The 23966-nt window shown below is 34.5% G+C and overlaps 4 protein-coding genes across 4 annotated transcripts; 2 read left to right on the plus strand and 2 right to left on the minus strand.

Annotated features, from left to right (window-relative positions):
* Nucleotides 1-2082: 2082 nt before the first annotated feature.
* LOC18013812 (uncharacterized protein At4g14100) lies at nt 2083-3554 on the plus strand. Its single transcript, XM_006418777.2, has 3 exons — nt 2083-2434; nt 3028-3184; nt 3296-3554. The coding sequence occupies exons 1-3, from the start codon at nt 2108-2110 to the stop codon at nt 3400-3402; spliced, it is 591 nt and encodes a 196-aa protein (XP_006418840.2). The 5' UTR covers nt 2083-2107; the 3' UTR covers nt 3403-3554.
* A 1679-nt stretch (nt 3555-5233) lies between these two features.
* Nucleotides 5234-8247, minus strand: LOC18013892 (receptor-like kinase TMK4). Its single transcript, XM_006418778.2, has 2 exons — nt 5979-8247; nt 5234-5889 (listed from the first exon to the last, which is right to left on the minus strand). The coding sequence occupies exons 1-2, from the start codon at nt 8245-8247 to the stop codon at nt 5363-5365; spliced, it is 2796 nt and encodes a 931-aa protein (XP_006418841.1). The 3' UTR covers nt 5234-5362.
* A 3542-nt stretch (nt 8248-11789) lies between these two features.
* LOC18013893 lies at nt 11790-14870 on the plus strand. The gene is made up of 8 exons (XM_024153802.1): nt 11790-12108; nt 12279-12451; nt 12531-12624; nt 12725-13014; nt 13141-13234; nt 13407-14113; nt 14351-14449; nt 14563-14870. The coding sequence occupies exons 1-8, from the start codon at nt 11790-11792 to the stop codon at nt 14650-14652; spliced, it is 1866 nt and encodes a 621-aa protein (XP_024009570.1). The 3' UTR covers nt 14653-14870.
* A 1459-nt stretch (nt 14871-16329) lies between these two features.
* LOC18013894 (probable xyloglucan endotransglucosylase/hydrolase protein 16) lies at nt 16330-17470 on the minus strand. Its single transcript, XM_024153811.1, is given in 3 exon segments — nt 16330-16741; nt 16835-17028; nt 17114-17470. Coding segments are annotated over 3 exon segments (879 nt in total). The 5' UTR covers nt 17387-17470.
* Between the last annotated feature and the right edge of the window lie 6496 nt (nt 17471-23966).

The raw sequence follows: 23966 nt of genomic DNA on the forward strand, positions 1-23966 counted from the left end.
AACACTAACCGAAGGCAGAGCTTAACATGATAGATTTGAACCAAATTTTAAGCAATAAAAAAAAGATTTGAACCAAGTAAATCGCAAAATCACATTAAAAATTCATTTTTCTTAAATTCACGATTAAACAAAATAACTTGTATGTTTTTTTTTATTGGTTGACTAAACAAGAAATATCAAACCAACAAAGCTACTTGAAATGGATTGGAAATTGATCGGAGATAACTTGCAAATCAAAATTTATGTTCTTATAACAAACTGTTCACAAAATATCAGTAGATGGCAGTGCAATAAACATAAACAAATTTCAGAATTAAACTGTAGAAACACTATATCTACAACAAGATTAAACTCAATAATTGTAAAGAGATATTACATCATATAATTAAACAATAGACTACAATACAATAGCAATATATTGAAATAAAGAAGAAGATTTGCATAGTCTAGACAAATTCTCTTTCTTCAATTAGAAACACTTTGTAGTATTACAGTTTAATGATGTTCGGAATCTCAAGATACAACTGCAATTGTTTCTTACTAGCTCGACTCACTTAATTTTGACTCTATTTAAGAAGAATTTGTCTGGTGAGATTTTCTTTGATTTAGTGTGATCCAATCGATTTTGTTTTTCTCATATGTGTCTTGGAAAATCTTCTCCTTTGCAGTTTTTCTCTCTATTTGGAAAATTAAGTGAAGTTGTAAGATGAGTGATGACTAGTTCAATATGTAGGAAAAACAAGAAGAAGAATTGAGAATCCTAGTTTTATAGATTAACGTTTCTAAATTTGTTCAATGCTTTTTGTGTTTTTTTTTCTTTTAAATTTCTCACTTTCGTTATTTCAATAGTTGGTTTATAAGTTTTCTTTTAATCCTAAGATTTTGTGATTGTAGTGAATATGTTTATGAGATTTTTGCTTTCTATTATATTGAAATCAAATGTGAAACAAATCCATACAATATCATAATGAGTTTCTCTATGAAGACGCATTGATATTTGTAGTTATTACCTTACTATGAGAGCAATTGCCCTAATTATTATTATTTTATTATAATAGCAGATACAATTTATCTATTTGCCTACTTTAATTTTTTTTTTTCATAAATGTTTATATTATCCATACGATTTGTGTGAAATATGATTGTTTGTTGAATATACATAGTTCAAATATATCAACTGAGGTAAATTGTAATTATATACTTGGTATAAGAGAACTGAATAAAAACTAAATGGGCATGTTAAATGTAGATATAAACATCTTCTTCATGGATAGGGGCTTGAAATCCCTTCCAATTTTCTTTTGCTCCTCACCAGGTTTGATCATAAAGTTGTCTGTGTAGTTTACTCCTTTGTGCAGTTTTTGTTCAGTCCAAATGTGAAACAAATCCATACAAAATAATAGAATGTGTTTCTCTTGAACACATTTATATATTTAAGTATTATTTATTATTATTAGGATATGATACATCTTTAAAAAAACAATTGCCTTACATATGATTATTATGATAGATTCAAATATGACAAAACGCAACAATGGTTTTCTTCTGATACTTTTTCTTATTAAATGAATATTGAAACTAGAATCAATAAGAACTATTTTTTCTTATTAAATCAAAATCAGTTTCACAATCGAGTTAATAATTTCAAATTTACCATGATACCAAAAAAGAAAAAATTTAGCGCATAGTCTAAGTTTATTAGGATACACTACATCAAAAACTATTAAACATGCATGTAGTATATGGATGCTGATTTTGTAATTAAATACCGATTTTGTGTAGTAAGAAGAAAATTGATTTTGTAATCACCGATCAATCAACATATATATACATATCACTGGTAAAAAGTATCTGCGATGCAAACAGTTTTTTCTATCTTATCTGGGATGTATTCAACATTCAAATATAAGTGATAAGCAAGAATAAAAAAATAATAAAATACAGCTAACAGAAAAAAAAGGAAAAGGCTTTTAAAAAAAAAATTACACACTTTTATTTTTCATGTAGTTCATGGAAAATGTTCAAAGAGAAATTCCAAAAATATTTAATAAGATATTCCACCATGGAAAATATCTGAATTATACATAACTGTTGAGTTATCATCTTCATGTGGCCTTACCCAATCGACATGGTATCCATACCAATCCTTTCCCTCATCGTTCTCTTCCTCGTCTTCTCCGCCGGCGTTCAATTCTCCGTCGCCGATGAGCCGGTTCCGGCACCATGGCCGGAGCAGTTCCACGCGTTGATGTTGATGAACAAATCTGGGTCTCTAGAGATAGTGGACCTCTGGTACGATTGGGTCAATGACCGTAACTTTAATATCATTCAGAAGCAGCTTGGTAAACTCACCTACGACCTTGAATGGAACAATGGCACCTCTTTCTACTATACCCTCGACGCTTCAAGAACTTGCCGTACCGTTCACTTCGAGGTCAGTGTATATATCCTCTTAATTTCTTGTTAGGTTATATCTATGTTTCTTTATGACCTTAATTGTGTTGATTTAGAGGAGAATATTTTAGTATAATTGAGCTAGAGAAGTAGCAAAATCACTTACATTTGAAGCAAGAACAACAATTTTGGGACATTTTCAGTGTTAGTGAACAAGAACAATCGAAGAATATAATGAAATGAACGAAGATTATGTTATTTATCAATCGTAAAGTGATCCGGTTTAGTCTTGAGATAACCGGTTCTTAATTACATTTCATTCTACTCGCTAATACTCTAATTAATAGTCAGATTAGATTTTGATACACTGTATAGTTTTGTGGCTCTGTTGCTAAACTGAATTACCACTCAAGAAACCTTGGAGAAGTTGTCCTAAGATTTGTTGTGTTTATTATGGAAGCATACGGTTCCACAGCATCGTTTTCATGATACGCTCAAGTATTTGTCTAGGCTTAAGTTCAACATAAGAAATGATCATGTATTTTGTAGATGTTTATAATGGTTTGAGAAACAGAACAGTTTTATAGTAAAGTTGCTGAGACTAGTTTTGGATTTTGGTTTAACTCAATCAAGGTTGGAATCCTGAGACCAAATTGGCTAGATGGAGCAAAGTATTTGGGTCAACGACATGTGAATGGGTTTCTCTGCAACGTGTGGGAGAAGGTTGACTTCTTGTGGTATTATGAGGATGTTGTAAGCAAGAGACCTGTTCAATGGATCTTCTATACAGGTGAAGAAGTGATGGATAATACTAGACCATAATTCTATTGACTTACATAATTAAGTCTTGCTTAAGATGTTATCTCAGTCACATTAACCAAATATTGAAAAGTAATTGCAGGTAGAGAAGCTCATGTGATGACATTTGAAGTTGGAGCTGTCTTAGAAGACGAGAAATGGCAGGCTCCTGTCTACTGTTTCCACAATGACAATAAGAACAGTGAGTAGTGAGGAATTGTGTTTCATAATGTGTAGAGTTTCATTGAGGAGAATTTTGGTCTTTAACAAAAACTTTATTATGTAGACTTTTTTGATAGTGGAGCATAAATAAAAGTAGACGTCTTAATCCACAAGGCTTTATTGGGCTTCACTATCTTCTAATGTGGCTATGGAAGGTCTAATAATAAGCACCTTTCTATTTGGTCCCTAAACGTATCTTATGCTACAAATTTCACTATCAACATTTCTCTAAAGAGGAATTGTGGTTAGTATAGTATAATAAAGACAATTTAATTTTGCAATTAATTAGGGGACCAAAGTTAAAAAGTTGATTCCGACCACATTCAAAAGAGAATCTATTGTGATGTCATGCATTAGCCATTAGCATAGACGATAAATTAGGACTCCCAAGTCCCAACTATAAAGCACGATAATTTTTATTTGGGTGTCAGAAAAGGGTAGTTTGGTCTTTTTCATGACGCGTTTCCAAATATTATGACTTATCTATCGTGCTTCGTAACACCTTTATAAAAAAAAAAAAAAACTAAAGAGAATAAAGTCAAGAGACCAAGTGATCAATGCACATTTTAATTGGTTCCTAAAGATATTTAGAACAGACCAAAAAGGTTTTTTGCCTTTTCTTGGTTGGACCTTTTTGTCTATTTATTAAAGAAATCAGATGTCCATTTCTTAGACTTTTTTTTGGTTAAGAATGATTTTACACATTTACAACTTTTTCATCTCACTCTTTTAGCTGTTCTGCAATTTAATTTTGTGACCTTCTCTTACAAATTTACTCCATACGGAAAAATATTATAAAATGTTTTGCACCGCACGTTGCATAGAATGTGTCACTGCCATGCTTGTAAAGAGAAAGTTATTCTGTGATGTTCTGAATAACCGCAGGAATTTTTCAGAAATTGGTCAATTTTTCACATGAATGAAGAAGTAAAAATCAGTTATGAAAAAAAAAGTATACAACATAAATTTAAAAGAATAAAAAATAAACATCAACTCCACTTTATTCCTTTGAAAAAAAAAAGATGAAAAGATTATGGGAACATAGTAACATGCATCTTTATACAATTTTCTTTCTTTTTAAATGAGGTTGGATCTGACTTTTGGACATTCTTTCTTCATCACCCATATGCTTTCACCTAAAGTTGTAGACTTGTAGCTGTTGTTTCCAATTCAAATTTCCAGCCCGATATTTTCTCTCCTTTCCCAAGAATTTATTTTTTAATACTTTCCCAACCAAAAATATTTCTTAAAAGATTCGTCTCGTTGTTAAACTCTCTTTAGGCAAATTCGACATCGTTACAATATTGGGAGTTAAATTCGATTTCCTAAAGTGCTTTATTTATAGTATTAATCTGCCTAATTTCCTTTTATATCTTGTTGGAGAAATTCTTAACAATTCGCTAATTTTCAATTAGAAATCCAAATAAGTTACTAGACATTTTTGTATATCAAAATAAGAGATGTGTGACTCAAGCTTATCAACAAAACAACCGCCCTAATAATATCCAAAAATTTGAGCCGTGAAAGGTGGCAAACAAGTCTTTGGCTTTCTATTGAGCTCTCCACAATTAAACACAGCCTGTAAAACTCATCACATGATTGAGACGTTTACATTTTTAAAGTCATATCCATTTCACGCGGCAAAATTTGTTTTCTTTCAAAATGACAAGAAGATGTGTTAACATATGCTAAGAAGATTCTAAGTCATATAACATACTTGTAGTTCTCAAATTTTCTTCTTTGTTTTTCTTTCTCCCAAAAACAAGCTAACGTAATACAATTTTCCCTTAAAAAGAATGAACAAATGCAAAAGCTCAAGTGGTCAGACGCAAATACAGCATATATGTGCTTACAATATATAAAAATATAATCATCATATCATAACAAGAAAAAGAGCCAAAAGGAACAAAACGTAGTAACATCGACTTGAAAAAACAGAGTTTAAGTGTCACCGACCATCAGTTGAATCGAACGTGTTAGGAAAACCAGAAGACTTTGGAGGAATACTAGACTGTGTCTGAGAGTAAGAGAAGTCTCCATGGAACATTGACGTCGATGATGTTCCTTCGTTTAGTTGCCATCTTTGTAACGCTTGAGGTAAACTCATGTTGTTCACATCGATCCCGAAACTCTCTTCTTCTTCTTGACACGACGGTTTCCACTTCTCTACCAGTGGTCCAAGCACGTTCACCGCGTGACCCATGTCTGGTCTCTGTTGAGGCTCACGTGCCGTGCAGTGACCCGCTAGCTCAGCAACTCTGTGTATGCTCTCAAGTGTTTCCTCGTCTGGCTCTAAGGTCTGGTCCAAAGCCTTTGGGATGTTGTCTTTGTTGATTAGGATTCTCCTGAACCATGTGACTAGATGAGATCTCTCGTCTGGTAATGAGTCGTCTAATGCTTTTCTTCCAGTGATCATTTCCATAAGAACCACTCCAAATGCGTACACATCCACTTTCGTCGTTACTCTTCCAGTAGCTGCAACCACATATTACATACAACACATCAAATATCAACTTAACTAAGCAATGTATCTTAAGACCAAGGCATAGGAAAAATCAACTTACCAGCGTATTCTGGTGCTAGATAACCGAATGTGCCTGCTAATCTCGTCTCAACAGAGTATTTCCCATCAGGTGCGTTCTTCACCAATCCGAAATCAGCAACCTTTGCCCTCATGTCGTCTCCAAGAAGAATATTAGAGGGTTTCAAATCTCTGTGGATGAAGCTTTGCTGAGCTAAGCTATGGAGATATTCCACACCTCGTGCCACGTCTAGAGCGATGCTCACTCTCTGTTTCCAAGTCAGGGGAGAGTATCCAAGCTCACCCCACTCAAACAAATGCTGTCCAAGATTTCCCTGTGGCATGTACTCGTAGACGAGCAGCCTCTCGTTCCCGTTCACGCAGTAACCCAACAGAGCAACCAAATGTCTATGCCTGACCTTAGTGAGCACAGCTATCTCGGCTTGAAACTCGCTCATTCCTTTGTTCCCCATCGCTGAACACTCCATCCTTTTAACCGCGGTTTTTGTTCCGTCGTGCAACTCTCCGGCGTACACAACACCGAAACCGCCTCTTCCCAATATGTTATCCTCGCTGAAATTGTTCGTAACTTGACGAAGAACCTCCATTGGAATGGTAACGCTTCCAGCTTCAAGAAGGAAACGATCACTATTGTCACCACTACTAGGACTGTTCAACGCATTGAAGTTATTGCCTCCACTTCCATTAGCATATCCGCCTCCATTACCATTAGATGCAGCATCGCTAACCATAATCTTCGCGGCCTTCTCAGGATCCGTCCTTCTAAACTTCCCGTACTTCTTCTTCATCACAAACTTGTAAATCACAAATCCAAGAATGGCAATGAAAACAAGAACCGCGACGATCACACCAACAATCACAGGAGCTTTACCACCACCACTACCACCAGAAGACCCACCAGGACTACCATCGGCTTTAGAACCGGTTCCAGGAGCAGAACCATCTCCAGCTTTAGTTCCAAGCAAAACGTTACCTGGCTTGTGATTAAACTTCACTGAAGGAGCAAAATTAGGTATCTCGCCGGTGAGATTGTTGTTTGAGACGTCGATTAACTGCAAGCTAGACATAAATGTCAACTCTTTAGGGATAGGGCCAGTTAAGTTGTTGTCATTAAGGTAAATGCTCTTGAGAGAAGTGAGATTCGCAATCGCCGGAGATATAAACCCGGCGAATCCATGCTTCCCGAGATTCAGAGTCACCACATTCTTCCCACCTTCGCAGGTTACATAAGCCCATCCGCTACAAGCATCGTCTCCTTGCCAAGACTCAGCCAACATCGACGGATATCCCAAACCTCCGGCCACCGCTAAAAGCATCATCACCTGAGGACTACAGCTTTGTCCCGGTTTGGTAGTGCAGAAATCGTTATGCTCCAATGATACTTTCTCAACCTCTGGAGGAAACGAAGGAAGAGGGCCTTGGAACTTGTTGTTGTCAAGAGAAATGTTCTTGAGGCTTCCGAGTGAGAAGAGCGAAGGGGATACAATTCCGGTTAACTGATTATCTCGGAGCTGGAGATCGAAGAGATTCTCGCTTTTCGAGAGATCCGGGATTGGTCCGACGAACTGATTCTTCTGAAGCCAAGCTTGAGACAGCGACGTCATACCGGAGAGAACTTCGATCGTCCCTGACAAACCCGACCCGGTGTGCTGATTGTTGATCCAGAGATTCTGAATCGAAGATTTCGCCAGAGACGGAGGCAACGGCCCGGTGATGTTGTTGTAAGAGAGGCGGAGATTCTGTAGAGAAGCGAAGGAATCGAAAATGTCAGGCAAGACGCCGGAGATTTGCGTGTTGTCGAGGTAGATTGTGGTGAGAGAAGACGAATCCTTGAGCTCCGAAGGGAAACTCCATGAACTGAGGTTCGCGTTATCGCTCAGACTCAAGATCTGGAGGCTTGTGAGTCCGGCGAAAGCTCCGGGCTCAACTCCGACGAAGAGATTCTCGTCGATGTAGATCTCTTGAAGAGACGAGAGCTTAGCGAAGGACGGGATTTTGCCGGAGAGCTTGTTACGCTGAAGAGCGATTGATTTGAGCTCGGAGAGAGTCGAGATCTCGGGTGCTAAACCGCCTGAGAGAGATTTATCAGCGAGGCTGATCGATGTGACGCGACCGGAGGTGCATCGCACGCCGCTCCACTTGCAGTAATCGGCGGCTGACCAATCTGACGGCGGAGGACGAAACGATTTAGCTAAAGCGAGCATTGCTGCTCCGTCGTCGGCTACGGATGCGGTGAGGAGAGAGAAGGTGAAGAGGAGGAAGAGGAGGAGATGAGGCGTAGGAGCCTCCATGGCTTAGAGAACACGCGCGGCGCGTAGAGAGGAGGAGATGGAGGAAGAAGAAGAAGAAGAAGTTAGGGTTTGGTAAATTTTCTGTTGATGGTGGTGGAGAGAGAGAGAGAGAGAGAGAGAGGAAGGAGAGAGATGAATGGAAGCAAGCGAAGAGTGAGGTGTCATAACTCATTCAACAGATCATTACTATTATAAACCTAACAATTTCTCAATTCTGTTCCGTCCCGTTCCGTTACCTTCTCCATTATTTTTCGAATAATTATTTGATTGTGGGGCAATTTAAAAAAAAAAAAAAACAGAAAATACGCGTTGTTTTTAGTATGTAATAAAAATTTCCATAGCGAAACTGTGTGTATATTTAGAGAGATTCTATAAGCTAAGAGACAATAATTAATAAATAACGGGATTCCGTTTGTAATAAATTCGGTGTAATAATAAAGAAAGTAAATTGACTGAGATAATTATTGAGGCGGGTGGTTGTAATAATGGAGATTAATGGAATTCATAATTTGTGTTTGGTAGTTTGGTCGGGTAATTAACAAATTTGAGGCACATTTTAAGGAGGCAATAATAGAGTTTATTTATGTATTGAAATGACTTAATGAGCGTCGAACCCGGTACCTATTGGCGGCCGATGGCTACTTGCTGCAGAGTTTGTTTCTTTCCCCCATGATTCGAAGCTCTGCCTCAAGCATTTCCATAAACGGAAAATGTTTTAGTCATAATGTATTTTGATATTCCAAATAAAAGATGCTTTATTTGGATGCACACCTGTTAAAGAAATATGCAAATATATTTTCGTATAAACAACTGATAATTAGTATATATATGAATACAAGTTATTATTTCTAAACCAAAAAGATATTGTTAAGACATCATTAATTATGAAACCTAGTAGATTTCAATTGTGCAATTTGAACCACAATAATAGTTAGAAAAATATTAGCTCATCTTTTACCTAATATATACAATTGTAAGTTTAATACTTGCTATATTTGAATTAACATTTAGAGTATGCTTTCTTAGTCATGTCATAAGCACATACGTACAGGGAGCTACCTTAAATATTTACTCACTACGATTTTTTTTTTTGTATGTACAAAACTCACTATGATTATATGCTCTAAGCCTCTAGTTAATGTTTATATCTCAACACCTAGTTTATAGTTTTTGTCAACAAACATCTGTATGATTGACTCATATTTTACTTTAATACTCCTAGTTATTCGAATAGAAGACGAATAGAACTTGGTAACATGTTTAATAGAAAATAAGAGTCAATGACTTCTAAATCTTTAAAATACTCTCAAAACATTTGTAAAGAATGGCTCTTTTGACCAAATTTATAAAAATATTAATTGAATATGATAAATGTAACTGGAATTCAATTAGATTTTGGCATACAACCGACCTAGCTAATCTATATTGTTAATACAATATATTATTGACTGAAAAATGTTCTCTGTAATTCAGTATTTAAATTTAAATCATAAGACAAAATACAAACGATTTTGCTATAAAATTCAATTCGTTACTATATATATATAAATTTGTTGTGGTTCGAAAATAACATTTAGTTGGAATACATACAGCTTTATTCTTATAATAATCTTTTAAATAATGTTACACTGAATTCAGATACATCCCTAGAAAACTAATAAAAGATGACAAAAAACCAACCAAAAATGATAAGAATTTGGTGACATTTGCTCTATAACATTTGCAATTCAATCATATATGTACTATTATAGGTTTTAAGTCCATACCGTTAATTATTGCCTGCATTTTATAAAATATATGTAACAATACTCAATTAATTTTCTCAAATATTGAAAAATTTGTAGTTTTCCAAATTTTATAATAACAACAAATTTATACACCTGGTACAGTATCACCTCTTTTTTTGTTCAAAAGCCAAAAAAACCTGAAAACTTCAGAACTGATAACAAAACTTGACGGTAGTGTTATTTTTTTTTTAAGTTTATGAACTATTTGTCCTCCATTCAAATTATCAATGTTCAGCTATAATACTTTCTATTGCATTACACACATACACTGAAATTTCGGTGTATCGTTGTAGATAGGGTTTATATAATACCGTATGATGTTGTACATATATGGTTATAATAAAGTGGATAAATGTGAGCATAAAAGCAAAGATGAGCTGTATGTTTTCATATTTATTTAAAACATCAATGAGCTGTGACTAAATCATTCTTTACGAATCTTGGCGGCGCTGCTGGATTTGGAAGAAAAATAAAAAGAATTGGTTCTAAATCCATGTCTATCGATAATCTTGTGATCATTGTCATGTGTACATTAGAGATTATGCAGTGGCGTTGTATTTGCATGAATATATATAGGTTGCATTATCTGCTTTTATATATATGTGGACGTAAGAAAATTGGTTATAATCAGCACTGCATGTGACAGTCTGTTCTTGTGTCTGTCCGGTAAGAACCTTTTTCTCTTTTCTGAGTGCCCGACCCCAAAATTAGTTATTGTTTTGTCGACTGTTTTAAAGTATTGCGTTTATTCATTGATTTGATAAGAGTTTACAAGAGCTGTTTTTATCCAGAGGAGATATTGGATTATTGTTCTAAGAGATTTTGGACATTAGAACCACATCTCAGCAACACTACTGCGTTTTATAATTAAATGGGATATTGAATTGGGTCAGGTTGGTGATCCACCGTTCGTAATCGACCTAATTCAACGAAAGTAGTATGTAAAATCATTATCAATGTACATACTAATATTAACTATATAACAAAAACAAAATAAGAAATCAAATCTCATATACTAAAAAGAATCAAATCTTAATTGAGAGTAATTAACGAGCAAAGATGACAATTAGTTTTTATTTTCTATTAGAAAACATGACAAATGTTTTAATTTGAAAAACTTAGATAATTCCAGGAGACTCTGGTAACATATGTCTTGCCATGACTGATACAATTTAAAAAAAAAGAAATTATTAATTCAATAAACTATATTGATATATATACATTAATGAGAGATTTGAAAGAGACAAAAGCAACCAAATATTTTGTTTGTAGTGTGACAGAACTGGTTCAAATGGTTTTAACAGTTAACCGGTGCGAAATAAAACAGATTAAACATATCATGCTTCAGATAATAGTTGAACCCACTGACCAATCCGGTTTTGATTCTAAATAATAGTGTAACGGAGACAGATATTCCAATTACTTAAAAAGGGAAAGATATAGGAAGCCTATATTCGTAATGGGCTTTATGGGCCCAGATCAATAGTTTTCTCTAGGCCTTTTGTACTCCTTCCCGCAAAAAATAACCAGGCTTCAGCTTCACACCCCATTCCCGCCAACTAGTTTCCCGCCACACAAGATAAAGCCACTTAAGTTTCTTCCCGCGAAATAAAATAATAAAGAAAAAAGTTAAAACATCTTCTCTTACCTCTTCTCTCTCCTCTCTCTCTCTCTCTCTCTCTCTCTCTCTCTCTCTCTCTCTCTCTCTCTCTCTCTCTCTCTCTCTCTCTCTTTGTCGACGAAGAAGGTTAAACCATGCCGGAATCAAACCAGATCTCTCGAAAAAGGATGCGATTCTCGTCTTCTTCAGCTAGCGAGATCCTCACAACAATGAAATCACAGCACCAAAGAGACCGCTCAAGCCGAATCGCACCCATCGGAAACGGATTTCGTGTAAATCAATCGCCATCTCTCATCGGGAAAATCGATTCCAAAATCATTCGCACGTATCCTCGAGTCACCATCAAGGATCTGCGTCTCAGACGCGTCTTCTCTCCGAGCTCGATCTCCATCGACTCGGAATTAAAAACCAACAAAGGGGAAAATCTAACCAAGGAGCAAAACGACTCGAACAGTAAGTTCCTTGATCTTGACTCTGCAGATTTGGCTTAGGCGAAAAATATAAAAGCTTTGATATGGGTTTTTGAGAAATGTGTCTAGAGGATGTGGTGAACAATGTAGAAATAGATTACGCTTTTGAGAAATTATCTGGGTCCGATGATTGTTTTCTTGCTGGTGAAACAGTTGTGGAAGAAGGAACCAAAGTCGAAGCAGAAGAATTTCTACAAACGACGCCACCTGATACTGAATTGTTAAGCAGTGGACCTTTCTCTATGGTGAATGAAGCAGAGCGTATCTGTGAAGAGATCAATGGACAAGCAGTGAAGAAAAGTGGTGCTGTTCTCTGCAGCAAATCGGTATGCGTTCTTGTGGCTTTCTTAAAATTTGATACATTTGTGTTACTGTGGTTGTTTAGCTTGCTTCTCGTTCCTACAGGTTCTTCATTCATGTACTCGAGCTAAGATATTCAAGAACCCTGGATCCTTCAGCTACAAGAGACTGCTTCCATACTTGATGCAAGCTTCAGATGGTATTTCTTTGCTTCTGTATTTATAAGATGAAATTTAAACTGAGTTTCACATGAGGAAGCTGGAATTTGACATGCCTAATTCCCAAATTTGTCTCTGCAGATGTAAAATCATCGAGCCATTGTTCAAAACCTGAGAAATCTCTTATCCAGAATCCTCCAAATGTAGATTTCTCTTGTAACAAAGAAACTGTGGAGACTAAAACTGCTGCTACTGAGGATCCAAAGGAGGAAGTAGGTGAATTGATGACAGCCAAGTGTCCTCTCCCTGAATCCACCAAACAGGTTTCGCAATCCGTGGACAGAGTATTTGATAAGCATTCAGCCGGAAGCTTTTGTAGAAACACCAGCCCTTTGAAGAAGGTTCTTGCGTCCAGCCCCAACAAGAAATCTGTAAGACTTTCGATCCATGAAGAAGCTTCCTTGTTGTATCTCATTTCAAAGATTCTTTCATTTCAGGCTCCTATATTGCTTTTCTTTCCGTCTGTCTAATATGAGATTCTTTTTGGCATGAAATAGTATGCTCTAGGCGTAAGTTATTTAGAACACCAGGGTTCCGTTAATTACAGAAGAATGCTTCCATATCTCAGAGATATTCAAGAAGATTATCCTTGTAAGCCTCTTTCTAGTCCAATAGAACTCTAAGTTGCTTATATCCAGCGTTGGTCATAGTGATGTATTGATACAGTTTGATTGAAGTGAGAAAAATTCACAGACTGAGTATACTGATGGTACTTTATCTTTGATGATTTTTCTAGGCGTGCCTGAAACAGTTAATCATACAGATCAAAAAGAGAACTCAGAAGAGACTACTCCATCATCGATGTCAGTCTCTGACAATGAAGGGGCAGAGGAAAAGGTGACATCAGATGTTGCTAGAGAATCAGATATATGCTCTAACGAAATCGAAGAGCCTCTTCCTCCTGATGTATCTGAATCTCCAGAAATGTCTGATACTGACAAGGAACAAGAAACACAAGTTAAGCATGTCATCCCAGACACTGAAAAAAACTTGGGAACTCCTGGCAACGTTTTGGGCTCTGAGGTGCCTTTATCATCTCCTCTTGTTGGTTCAACAAGTTCAGTTGAGGTTGCTACATCTGCATTGACCAACACAGTTATCGATGTGGGCGAAGTAAACATAAGTGATGTAGAGGAAACAGAAGCTAAAGACAGTGCAGAGCAACTAGAGGAAAATAGTTCGAATTTAACTGCTGAACCGCTTGATCCTTCAGTTGTTTCGGGAACTCCTCCTTCCATTTCTCCATCAAAAGGGATTCTGAAAAGAAGTATAAGAGGATGTAGAGGGATATGCTCTTGTTTGAACTGCTCCTCCTTTCGACTAAACGCAGAAAGAGCATTCGAGTTCTCAAGAAATCAGTTACAAGATACTGAAGTAATGGTTTTGGATCTAATTGAAGAAATATCTCGCCTCAGGGATGTGTTGGAGAAATATGATTCACCAGATCACAATGGTTCCTACAAAAGTCAGGTATGTATAGAACAAACTTCATAACAGTCTTTTTAGTGGTAGAGTCAGAGCAATGTCTTTGGTTTATCAGTTTATTGGGTGAAATATGCTCAACTGCACTGTTATTTGGCCTGTTGACACAAGTTGTGATAGATGGTCGATAAGTTCGTGCAACTGTTAATTTGGAAACTTAAAGTGTTCTGCTTTACAAATGTGCAGACGTACACATTTGAATCTGAATCATGTTCTTTTTAACAGGCTGGAGAAGCTACAAAGAGAGCTTCTGAGGCTGCAGAGCTTGCAAAAAGCCGCCTTCACCAGATGAACGAAGACCTTCAAGTTCACTGCAGAATCCCCGTGAGTTATTCATAATCTATTGTCTTTTTGAAAATCATTCTGCTTTATGTTAAGACAACATCTAGTTGAGGCTATTAAAACACATGATTCTCACTCTCTATGTTTGTCTCCAGAACGAACAACGAGCAAGAGTGAAATTCGCTCACTACGTCCACGAGAAGACAATCCTAAAAGCATCCGAACCTAACAAATTTGATCCATAGATCATCACCCTGAAGCAAGTGCAAGTAGGAACCTTTTTGTAATATGTCACATGTCTACAGATGATCCAGTTTCATGTTATCTAACTTGAAAAGTGAAAGGTATTAGCTGTCTCTTTCATTTGTCCCTCTTACGCTAAAAGAGAAAGCATAGTTCAAATTGCCGTTATACATATAATCCATGTGATCTTATTTATTATCTGCTTTTTACTTCAATGTACATACGCAAGACTATAAAAGCAAATTCCTGTGATCTCTCTTACCAAGCTGCAGATAAAAACAACATTGGGTGCTAATTGTGTTACTTAATCCCACATGTTTGCCTGTGATATTTATGCCTTTTAATTTGGATTGTTATATATGGAAACTTATATTTGTATTAGTGTTCATACATACTTGATTATTGTTTGTTTCGGTCTACCAAGAATTTGAATTTTTTTTAGAGCATCTCTAAGAGACACTGTATTTTTAAAGTGTGAGAAATTTTATATTTGAGGTTTGAGGGTGATGCTCTCGAATGATAAACCTTAAAATGATATCTTAAAAATATTATACTTTACACTTTAGTCTTTACTATTTATAATTAATTAACTTATATCATAAAACTTTGATAAATAACTATAAAAATACATATTAAAAATATTATAGGTAATATTAATTAATACAACTTTAATAGAATATTAGTACTTTAGTTTCATCAAATGAAGAAATCCTTGATTCTTGAAAGAAAGTGCATCAAGAGGGGATAAATATTATGAGATGGCTCAATTGCGAATGCAAAATCAAGCAAAGAAATTAGCCTTAAAAAAAAATGCGAGAAGAAAATAAAATATTACTAACAGTTTTGGACTCTATTGCTAATAGTAATACTCGTGAGTTTCTTCGATCCGAACAAGTAAGAATCTTCAAAAAAGAACTCAAGAACAACAACAACAACAACAACCCCCACCTTCAGTTGCACCAAATTTGTATGGACAATTTTTTGGCGATCTTGGAGGTTCAGAATCTAATTTACCTGAATATTAGTTTTGTTGTAGTATTTTTATTTGTGTAATATTTATATGTTCATGTCAGTTTATTTTTTGTGTTATTTTAGTTTATATGAAATTTGCTTTATGTAATATTGTTGTTATGTATTTTTTTTTTAATGTTATGTATTATTTTACTATTTGTCATTATTATTTTTATTTTAAATTATTTTTATTTTAAATTATTTTTAAAAATTTTATATGTATATATATAATTTATTTATAAAAATAAAAATGAAGAAATATTAATAAAATATTACATTAGGAGAAAAACAAAAGTTATTATGATTAATTTTAAAACATATAACTGAAAGGACTGAAATACAAATAAAAAAAATGACACCTCAAATTTGAGGTATTGAACAGTGATACCTCAAATATAAGGTGTCACTGCTCAATAACTCAAAATTTGAGGTTTTAAGGTATCTCTTGGAGGATATAAAACCTTATATTTGAAGTTATAAAGTATCTATTGGAGATGCTGTTATATAATCTGTTTAGTACACTATCCGTGAGTCTCGTGACACATTTATTGACCCGTAGAATGAATATGCATTGGAATAAGCAAAGCAAATCTAATGAAGAAATCAATTTATTAAAAATAAAAGAGAGAGAATTTGCACTAAACAACAAGAGAGAGAATCATTGGTTTTTAGACTCTAGACCTCTTACACTCTGGTGGGAATCCTCGAGGAAACCTTTTAAGATCAGAGCAATAATCATAAATCATGAAATACTTTTGAACCCATCTCAATCTTCTTCTCCCATAGGCATTAAGCTCATTAGCCACCACCTTAGACTCACCATTAGTTAACGAGCTCTTAAACTTAGGATCACAGAAAGATGACCCTGAAGACACTGTACAAGCCGCAGCGTTAAAGCCTCTGTAGTAAGCTGTGAAAGGAGCCTTGGACCAATCAGTCTTAACCAAACCACCTCTTGTAGCCCAATCATCAGCATTCCATAAACTCGAGTATATCCTCATTGGCTGCTTCTTTGGAAACGGAACACCAAGCTGCTATGCATTGTTGAATACTCTGATTGGTACATTATCCACCATGAATCTGCAAACAAAAGGAGACAGACACAAATGTTAGAGACAAACAACGAAAACGCTAAAAGTGTTGATTTTTAAGATGGGTTTTGGATTTAGTTACATGATATGTTGAGGTCTCTAGACAAGAGAATAAGTGTGGAAGTTCTTGGTTGGGTCGAACCAGAGATAAAACTGTTGCTCTCTGTTTCCTTTTCCTTGTGCAAAGACATTAGTGTGAAGAACATAAGGCTTCCCTGTCTCGTTGCCAAGAAACTCAAAATCTATCTCGTCGTGTGTTGGTCCTTTCGAAGACAACTGCAACATTTTAACATTAATCTTTGTTAAGAAAACACCAAAAAAGTTTGTCTTTTTGTGTGTTTTAGAGTGTGAAGAAGCTTACGTAGTAGGCAGTGACGGCTCCGGCGGAGTTACCGGCGACGAGTTTGAGCTGCATATCGATTCTTCCGAACAAATATTCCTTCTTGGATTTAAAACCCGACCCGGAAACCCGGTCTAGTGAAAGTGACAACATTTTCCCTCCACTGAAGATTTTGCCTCTGTGTTCACCCCAAGTCAAGTCAAACTCGTCGTTGAAGTTACCGGAGTACACATTTCCGGCCATTGTGAGAACAAGAACGGTCATCAAGACGGTGAGGTTCAAGGTTCGACCCATTTGAGGGGGGCTTGGAGTTATGGGGTTTATTTTAGTAATAGTGGAAGAAAAAAGGAGTTTTTTGTATTTTTTGTTTGTTCGAGGAGTTGTGATGTGAGATTGGGTTTCAGAGGTATATATAGAGGGTGAAGCAGAGTATTGGGAAGCCAACTACAGTTGTTTTTTCAAAAAAAAAATCTTTTTTTTTTCTTTTTTAAGCATTAATTGATTAATTTCTTCTACTGATGAGTTTATAATTTTGTAGATTTTGGATCCTTAAACCACAAATTAATGAAGAAAAAGACATAAATTGTCTTTCGGAGTTGATGAATACTTTCCCTTTACTAATCTCATGTAGAGTAATAAAACTCTATCTAAGTAATGTGATTTGACATATATAAAAAAAATGTAGTAGAGTAATCAGCAAAAAGCAAAAATGGCAATACTGTTACTAGAAATTATAAATAGATAACAGTAACATGACAATAAACAAGTTTAAAAATAATTTCTAATTTACATAACTGTTGTTATTGCTGTTAAGAAGGTAAGTTGTGTGCTAATAGTGACTATGAAACATATAATTAATTTGAATACACAAGTTATTATTTGAATATATATACATTTTATTTTTCAAACTCAGCATATGCATTTATATCTATATTGAATGTAATATTTTCAAATTTTGAAAGAAAAAAAAAGAGAAATGGAAGAACAAAAATGAAAGCTGTCGAAAAGAAAGAAACAAAAGAGAGAAAGAGAAGAGTGCGGGACAGAGGAGAGTGATCTATCAGTGAATAGCTGTTGCCAGCTCTGTTTCTTCTCCCCATCAAACCTGGAGCCTCTTTTATTTATTTTTTTTGCTTTTTTCTTTTTTCTTTCTTCAGATTTAATTAAAGTTCAAATTCATATTTAAAAATAAAAATATATTTAGAATTTAGTAAACAACAACAAGGAGAAAAATTATGCTTTATGATTTGTACGGTTTCTATCTTTCTAAGTTATACTAACAAGCTATAGGTACAAAGATTAGTGATTTTTTTTTTGCTAGCAAACTAACAAGATTAGTAATATATACAAATTTCTGGTCTTTTTTTTTTCTTTTTCGGATTGGATATAGACATACAGTGAATGTTTAACATGGTAAATTTTAACTAAGAAATGAGATTTTTCATTGATAATTTTTTTGTAGCTTTAGTTGAAAAGAGTGAGATTTTTTTCTGCTAGCAAACCAACAAAACATTAAACCTAAGGTGAAGGTTTTATCCAGTTAAAAGATTACAACTGAGATAGTTTCGAATTGCGTGGTCAATAATAAATTTCGTATGCTCATTTGCAAATCGATTGAGTTTTTTTTTTCTTCTTTTTTTATTTATTTATAAGTGCTCTAGCCAAATATATATACTGTATTGTTTCTTGTTTCTTTGGCGTTTCAACTGTTTCATGTTATTACAATCGTTACTAATTTTATTAATTATAATATTACCGTTCCATTCGTTTATTATTAAGTTCTAATACGATATATGAATGCACTTGTGGAGCTCACACACCTGCTTCATGTCACGTGTCTCTATCCATTAATTCTCACCTCTTTTGCTGAATATTATATGCTAAGATTCGAATTCTAAACGCAACTCTTCCAAACACGAGACTCTAATCCATATAAGTAGAGTTTTTGAATCGATAATGGCTTTCAGGTTTAGATATGAATGTAAAATGGTTTTAATGGGATATGAAAACTTCCCCTTAGTTTAGTATTTGCAGGTACGTACGTAGATCGAGTTATAGTTATTAGGTTTAGAGAGACTTGTATAGCAAGTTATTAGATCTACTGATTTATTTTTTCTACTGATTTATTTCGTCTCTTTAACTTTCTATATATGCTTGTGCTTCGACACAAAAAGGTAAAATTTCAATTATCAGAAGCACTTCATGTGGATGTTAATTATAAAGTCTCTCGTGAATCGTGATGTACACTAATATAATCATTTAATAACATAAAACAACATTATTTCAGTAATTTCTACTAGTTTATTTTCAGATTTAGTTCTACTTCGTTGGCGACCTAAAAACAATTATATCAATATAGATCAAAATCTCAACAAACGTGATTCAGAAATGTTGAAAAAAAAAACTAATTAGATCAAAACAGCAACAAGTTCTAATTGGTTAAGCTATGTGGGTGGAAGACAGTGCTCAATCATTCTTAATCCGTCGAAATTTATATAATATACAAACGAGATGCTATTGTTATACTAATCCAGTAATCCATCGAAAGAAGATTACAAACCCTTCATTTCTTCGGAAATATACTCATTATTTTTTGTTAAAGCTGAATATATATACTCATTATACTTTTCACTAATTATTCCTCTTTAAACAAATTAATTACAAGTGGGGTGATCACTATTATGGATTAGATCTGTAACCAGATTTATCATTAATAGTTTTTATCTCATTCATTGCCCTCTTTAGCATTTGCATCTTCTTGTGTGCATACTGCACATGATGAAAAATAAAACGCTGATAAAATTGCCATTCGATTAGGAGTATGAACTACTTTAAAAGAAAAGATTATTACTAATATATACCATTCCACACCAAAATTCTTTCTTCCGTGCACATGATCCATATACAGTACCACTAATTTTTTTTTTTTTTGTTTTAAATACGTGTCAGACATACACAAGTTAAAATTTAACAAATTTAATTAGGCCTCTTATGTTTAAGGTATCGATCGTAAATGACTATTTGTGTAAAGAGAACAACTAAAGAGTGACAATTTTTTGGCAATCTATCTCTTAGATAATCGTTTAGAGAAATCTGACTTAATAGAAACTCAGAGTATTGTAATTCAAGGGAAAACTAAACTCATAACTCTTTACCCCAATAAGAAAGTAAATGGATAACTTAACTTTTTCATATTAGGCTATGAAACAAATGAAAAATTAACCTTAATTAGTTTGATTAATCAAATAATACTTCTTAACAATCAGACCAAAAAACCAAAAAAAATAATAATAGTAAATCATATATTGTTGCATGGAGAAAAACTAAAAGCAGAAAAAGGTAGTACATGAAAACCAAAGAAAACAAATAATTTGAACGAAAATAATTAAGAGGTAACGAATCCAGTGCAGTGGAGTGTAATTAAGAAAATAAATAAAAAGAAGAGATTTTAGAGACAAATCTATAAAACGAAAAAGAATCACACGAAGCAGTGCATAAACACGTGAAATGAAAACATGGTTCTGCAGATTATAAATCCGACATTAGTCACTATAAATCTTGGTTTTTTATATTTTATATTGTTTATTAATTGGTGTACACACTTCAAAGTTCCATGCAGATCTTATCTGCTCCAGTTAATTGCGATCTAGCGAGGGAGAAGATATACAACAAAAGAGATAATCTTAATACTTAGAAAAGAAAAAAAACTGTAAGAACTTTCAACATTAAAATATTAGCCGGGTCGTTGGTTCATCTTAGCTTAGCTAGGGTAGATTTGTGAGAAACTTTATTATCAACGGTACCTTTTCAACACGAACTGCTTAGAAATGTAGTAATATATTTTAATAATTATATTTAATGCCTATATTATATATGTGTAAAATTACTATATATAGTTGAATGTTAACATTTACTAAAGAGTCAATAAGGTAAATAATACAAATCTAGAATGAAATTAAGTAAATAACAATGACAAGACTTTAAGCTATATATACAATATTTTGTCGGTGTATGTTTTACCCTTTAGCCCTTCTTTATTTTCCTTTTTATTGCTTATGCTATCAATTATATATTCTTCACGTGCTTTTCGTCTCTCTTCTTCTAGTTTCAGTTTTTTTCAGCCATAGAGAAAAAGCTTTCTGGTTTGAAAAAATCAAAAACAAACCCAGCAACATTCAAGAATTCGAATCCATAGTTTCCTAACAAAGATCCAACAAATAAATTCATAGAATCCGGCACATATCATGTGAAATCCACTGTTTAGATGATAGCCATGGACTCATAGTGATGAAAAAGAAATTCACCCGAATTCTTTGAAAACTGTGAGTTAGAATCGAGTAAATTTAGTTAGATGTTAAATTCGAGTTGACTCAGTGAGTTACATTTGAGTTAGCTAATAAATCTTCGTTGATATTTTTATGGAGTCAATAAACTGATAATATCAAAACTGTTAACATATTAGTTAAACAGTTAAATAATTTGTTATCAGTCTAAATTTTTTTTTAACGCAGTACGTTTAGTTTCATACATGTTAACATATATATTATACAATTAAATAACTTGTTATCAACTATATACTATTAGCATGTTAAGTATCTGCATTCTTTAACACTGAATTGCTAAATTTGATTCAATAACATGAGAATATCTTAATCCGTTAACATATAAGTGATACAATTACATAAAATGTTATCAGTCTAAATAGTTTTTTAGGGCGCTGCATTTCATCTCATACATGTTAACATATAAGTTATACAATCACATAAGGTGGTATGCAATTATTTAATATGTTAATGTGCTAAGTTTTCTATTTTTTTTACACCTATGAATTGTTAGATTTGGCTGGTTGAGTACCACATTGATTTTTTTTTATGTAATAATAAGGTATCTATCTTTCTGAGACTAGACATTTAAATTTGAGAAAAAATCTTGGTGAAATTCCTACAAATGTCACGGGAAAAAAAAAAGAGAATGAAACTTCATATAAGAAATCCAAAATGGGTCGAAAACGTATAAAGGAAGTGTAGGTTTTCTCTCCTCCCTTAGGCGATTAGGGTTTCCAAAAATCTTAACGCCGCCACCGCCGGTGAGCCTCACGCTCGCCGGTGAGAATTTCTTCCTCTCTCTCCCTCCTCTTCTTTTCTGGTTGTTTGTTTCTTCTTCATCATCCTGTTCGTTTTTCGCAAATGTCTTCTCCAGATCTGCTTGCTTCGATGCCTCTGGCAGAGCCACCGTCGGTTCGCATGCTGCCAGATCTGCTCACGGAGACCCCTTCTCTCGTTTCTCTCGAACCTCCAGACCCTCCCGACCCACCGGATCTAACTTGCCTCGGCCGAGTTTGTTTCATCGCCATCTCCTCCATCTCCTTTCATCCTCCGCTTTGCTGTCCGGGTCTTTTAGAGTCACGAATTCGCCACTGTCCCACCACCGTCAGTACCACCGTCAGAGCATTGTGCTTCTCTCCTGTGATCTACTCACTCTCCGATTCTTCCTTGTCTGAAAGATATTGGGTGCTTGTTGAGTGGATGGTGCTGTTTTTGTGGACTCTGGTTGTAGTTTTGTCTGTTACGATGGTTTCCATTGTTTTCACCCTTGTGCCCTCTTGTGGCATCTATTTCGATTTGTTTGACAGGAAAGAAAGTATTATGAGTAAATCCAAGGCATTTTTGTCCATGGTGTTTATACTTTTTCTTGTAACTCTCACAAATGATAATTGCCAAATCAAAGGTTATTGGAGTAAACCCAAAGCTTCTCCGCTTGTGGTGTCCACACTCTTTCATGAAACTCTTACAGATTTAACATGCCAAATCTTTGCGTTTTGGAGAGAAGACGAGAGACAAAAAGCTCCTTGTAGCTTCTCTCAAGTTTCAGATTTCGCCTCCCTATTAGTGGCAGAAAGGATGGCAACCCTTACGGCTCATTCTCAAGCCGCCTCTGAAGTATTAAGGACAATATCGGTTGAAACCGAATCCTTACAATTGGCTAGAATCATCAACTCAGGCTCATGTGTTTCCAAACTTCATGGTTTTCTCAAGGACTTTACACTCCTCACCAGAAGATTTGAGTTCACTACTCTCAAGTTTATTCTAAGTTTATCTATTGTAATAGCTGTTTTCTTAGCAAAAAACACTTTGTATGTGGTTCTCGCAATTTCAGTTTGATGAATGAAGTATTTGGTTGACAAAAAAAAAGAAACTTCATATAAAAAGAGAGAAGAAGAGAGAGAGAGGGGAGAAAAGAAGAGAGCGTCTATGTTAAATTGAAGAAGTTGTATTCCAACATATAACAGCACAATGGTACGACTGGAATTAAAAAATATCAACAGTACAATAGTTCTCTTTGTTACTTTCCTAATTATGACACTTTTCTTGGTTAAAAGGATGCAAATACTCTTTACTAAATGTAAAAAAATTCAATTAATCGAATTATAACATAAATGTAATAAACAACTCTGTTATTAAAATATTTCTAAACAATTCTAATGGAAATATATTTGTACTGTGTCAAAAAACGTTAAGTATTTAGTAAAGTGTTGTGGCAAACTATAGACAAAAGTCAACATCGTATCATTATTATTGTAATGACATTCCAATAGCATTTTTTGGGTAGAATTTTTAAAGATATATACCATAGAACCTACTGAAACCAATGGATTTATATACGTTGAATTATTGTTTGTCTTTGCTCCAAAAAAAATTAATAAGGAATGGTTAGGGTGTTTGTGGTCCTAGCCTCCATTTCGAAAAATACTTTATTTGACTATTTATGGATTATGGGCAAGGCGAAATGTCTCGACTCATGCTTTCAATGCCACTTTTAAAAAACTTACGGATGCATGCAGATTCATGGAATTTGGAATTGACACATCATCATT

The sequence above is a fragment of the Eutrema salsugineum genome, unplaced genomic scaffold (assembly GCF_000478725.1).
Source record: "Eutrema salsugineum unplaced genomic scaffold, Eutsalg1_0 scaffold_4, whole genome shotgun sequence".
Classification (NCBI taxonomy): domain Eukaryota; kingdom Viridiplantae; phylum Streptophyta; class Magnoliopsida; order Brassicales; family Brassicaceae; genus Eutrema; species Eutrema salsugineum.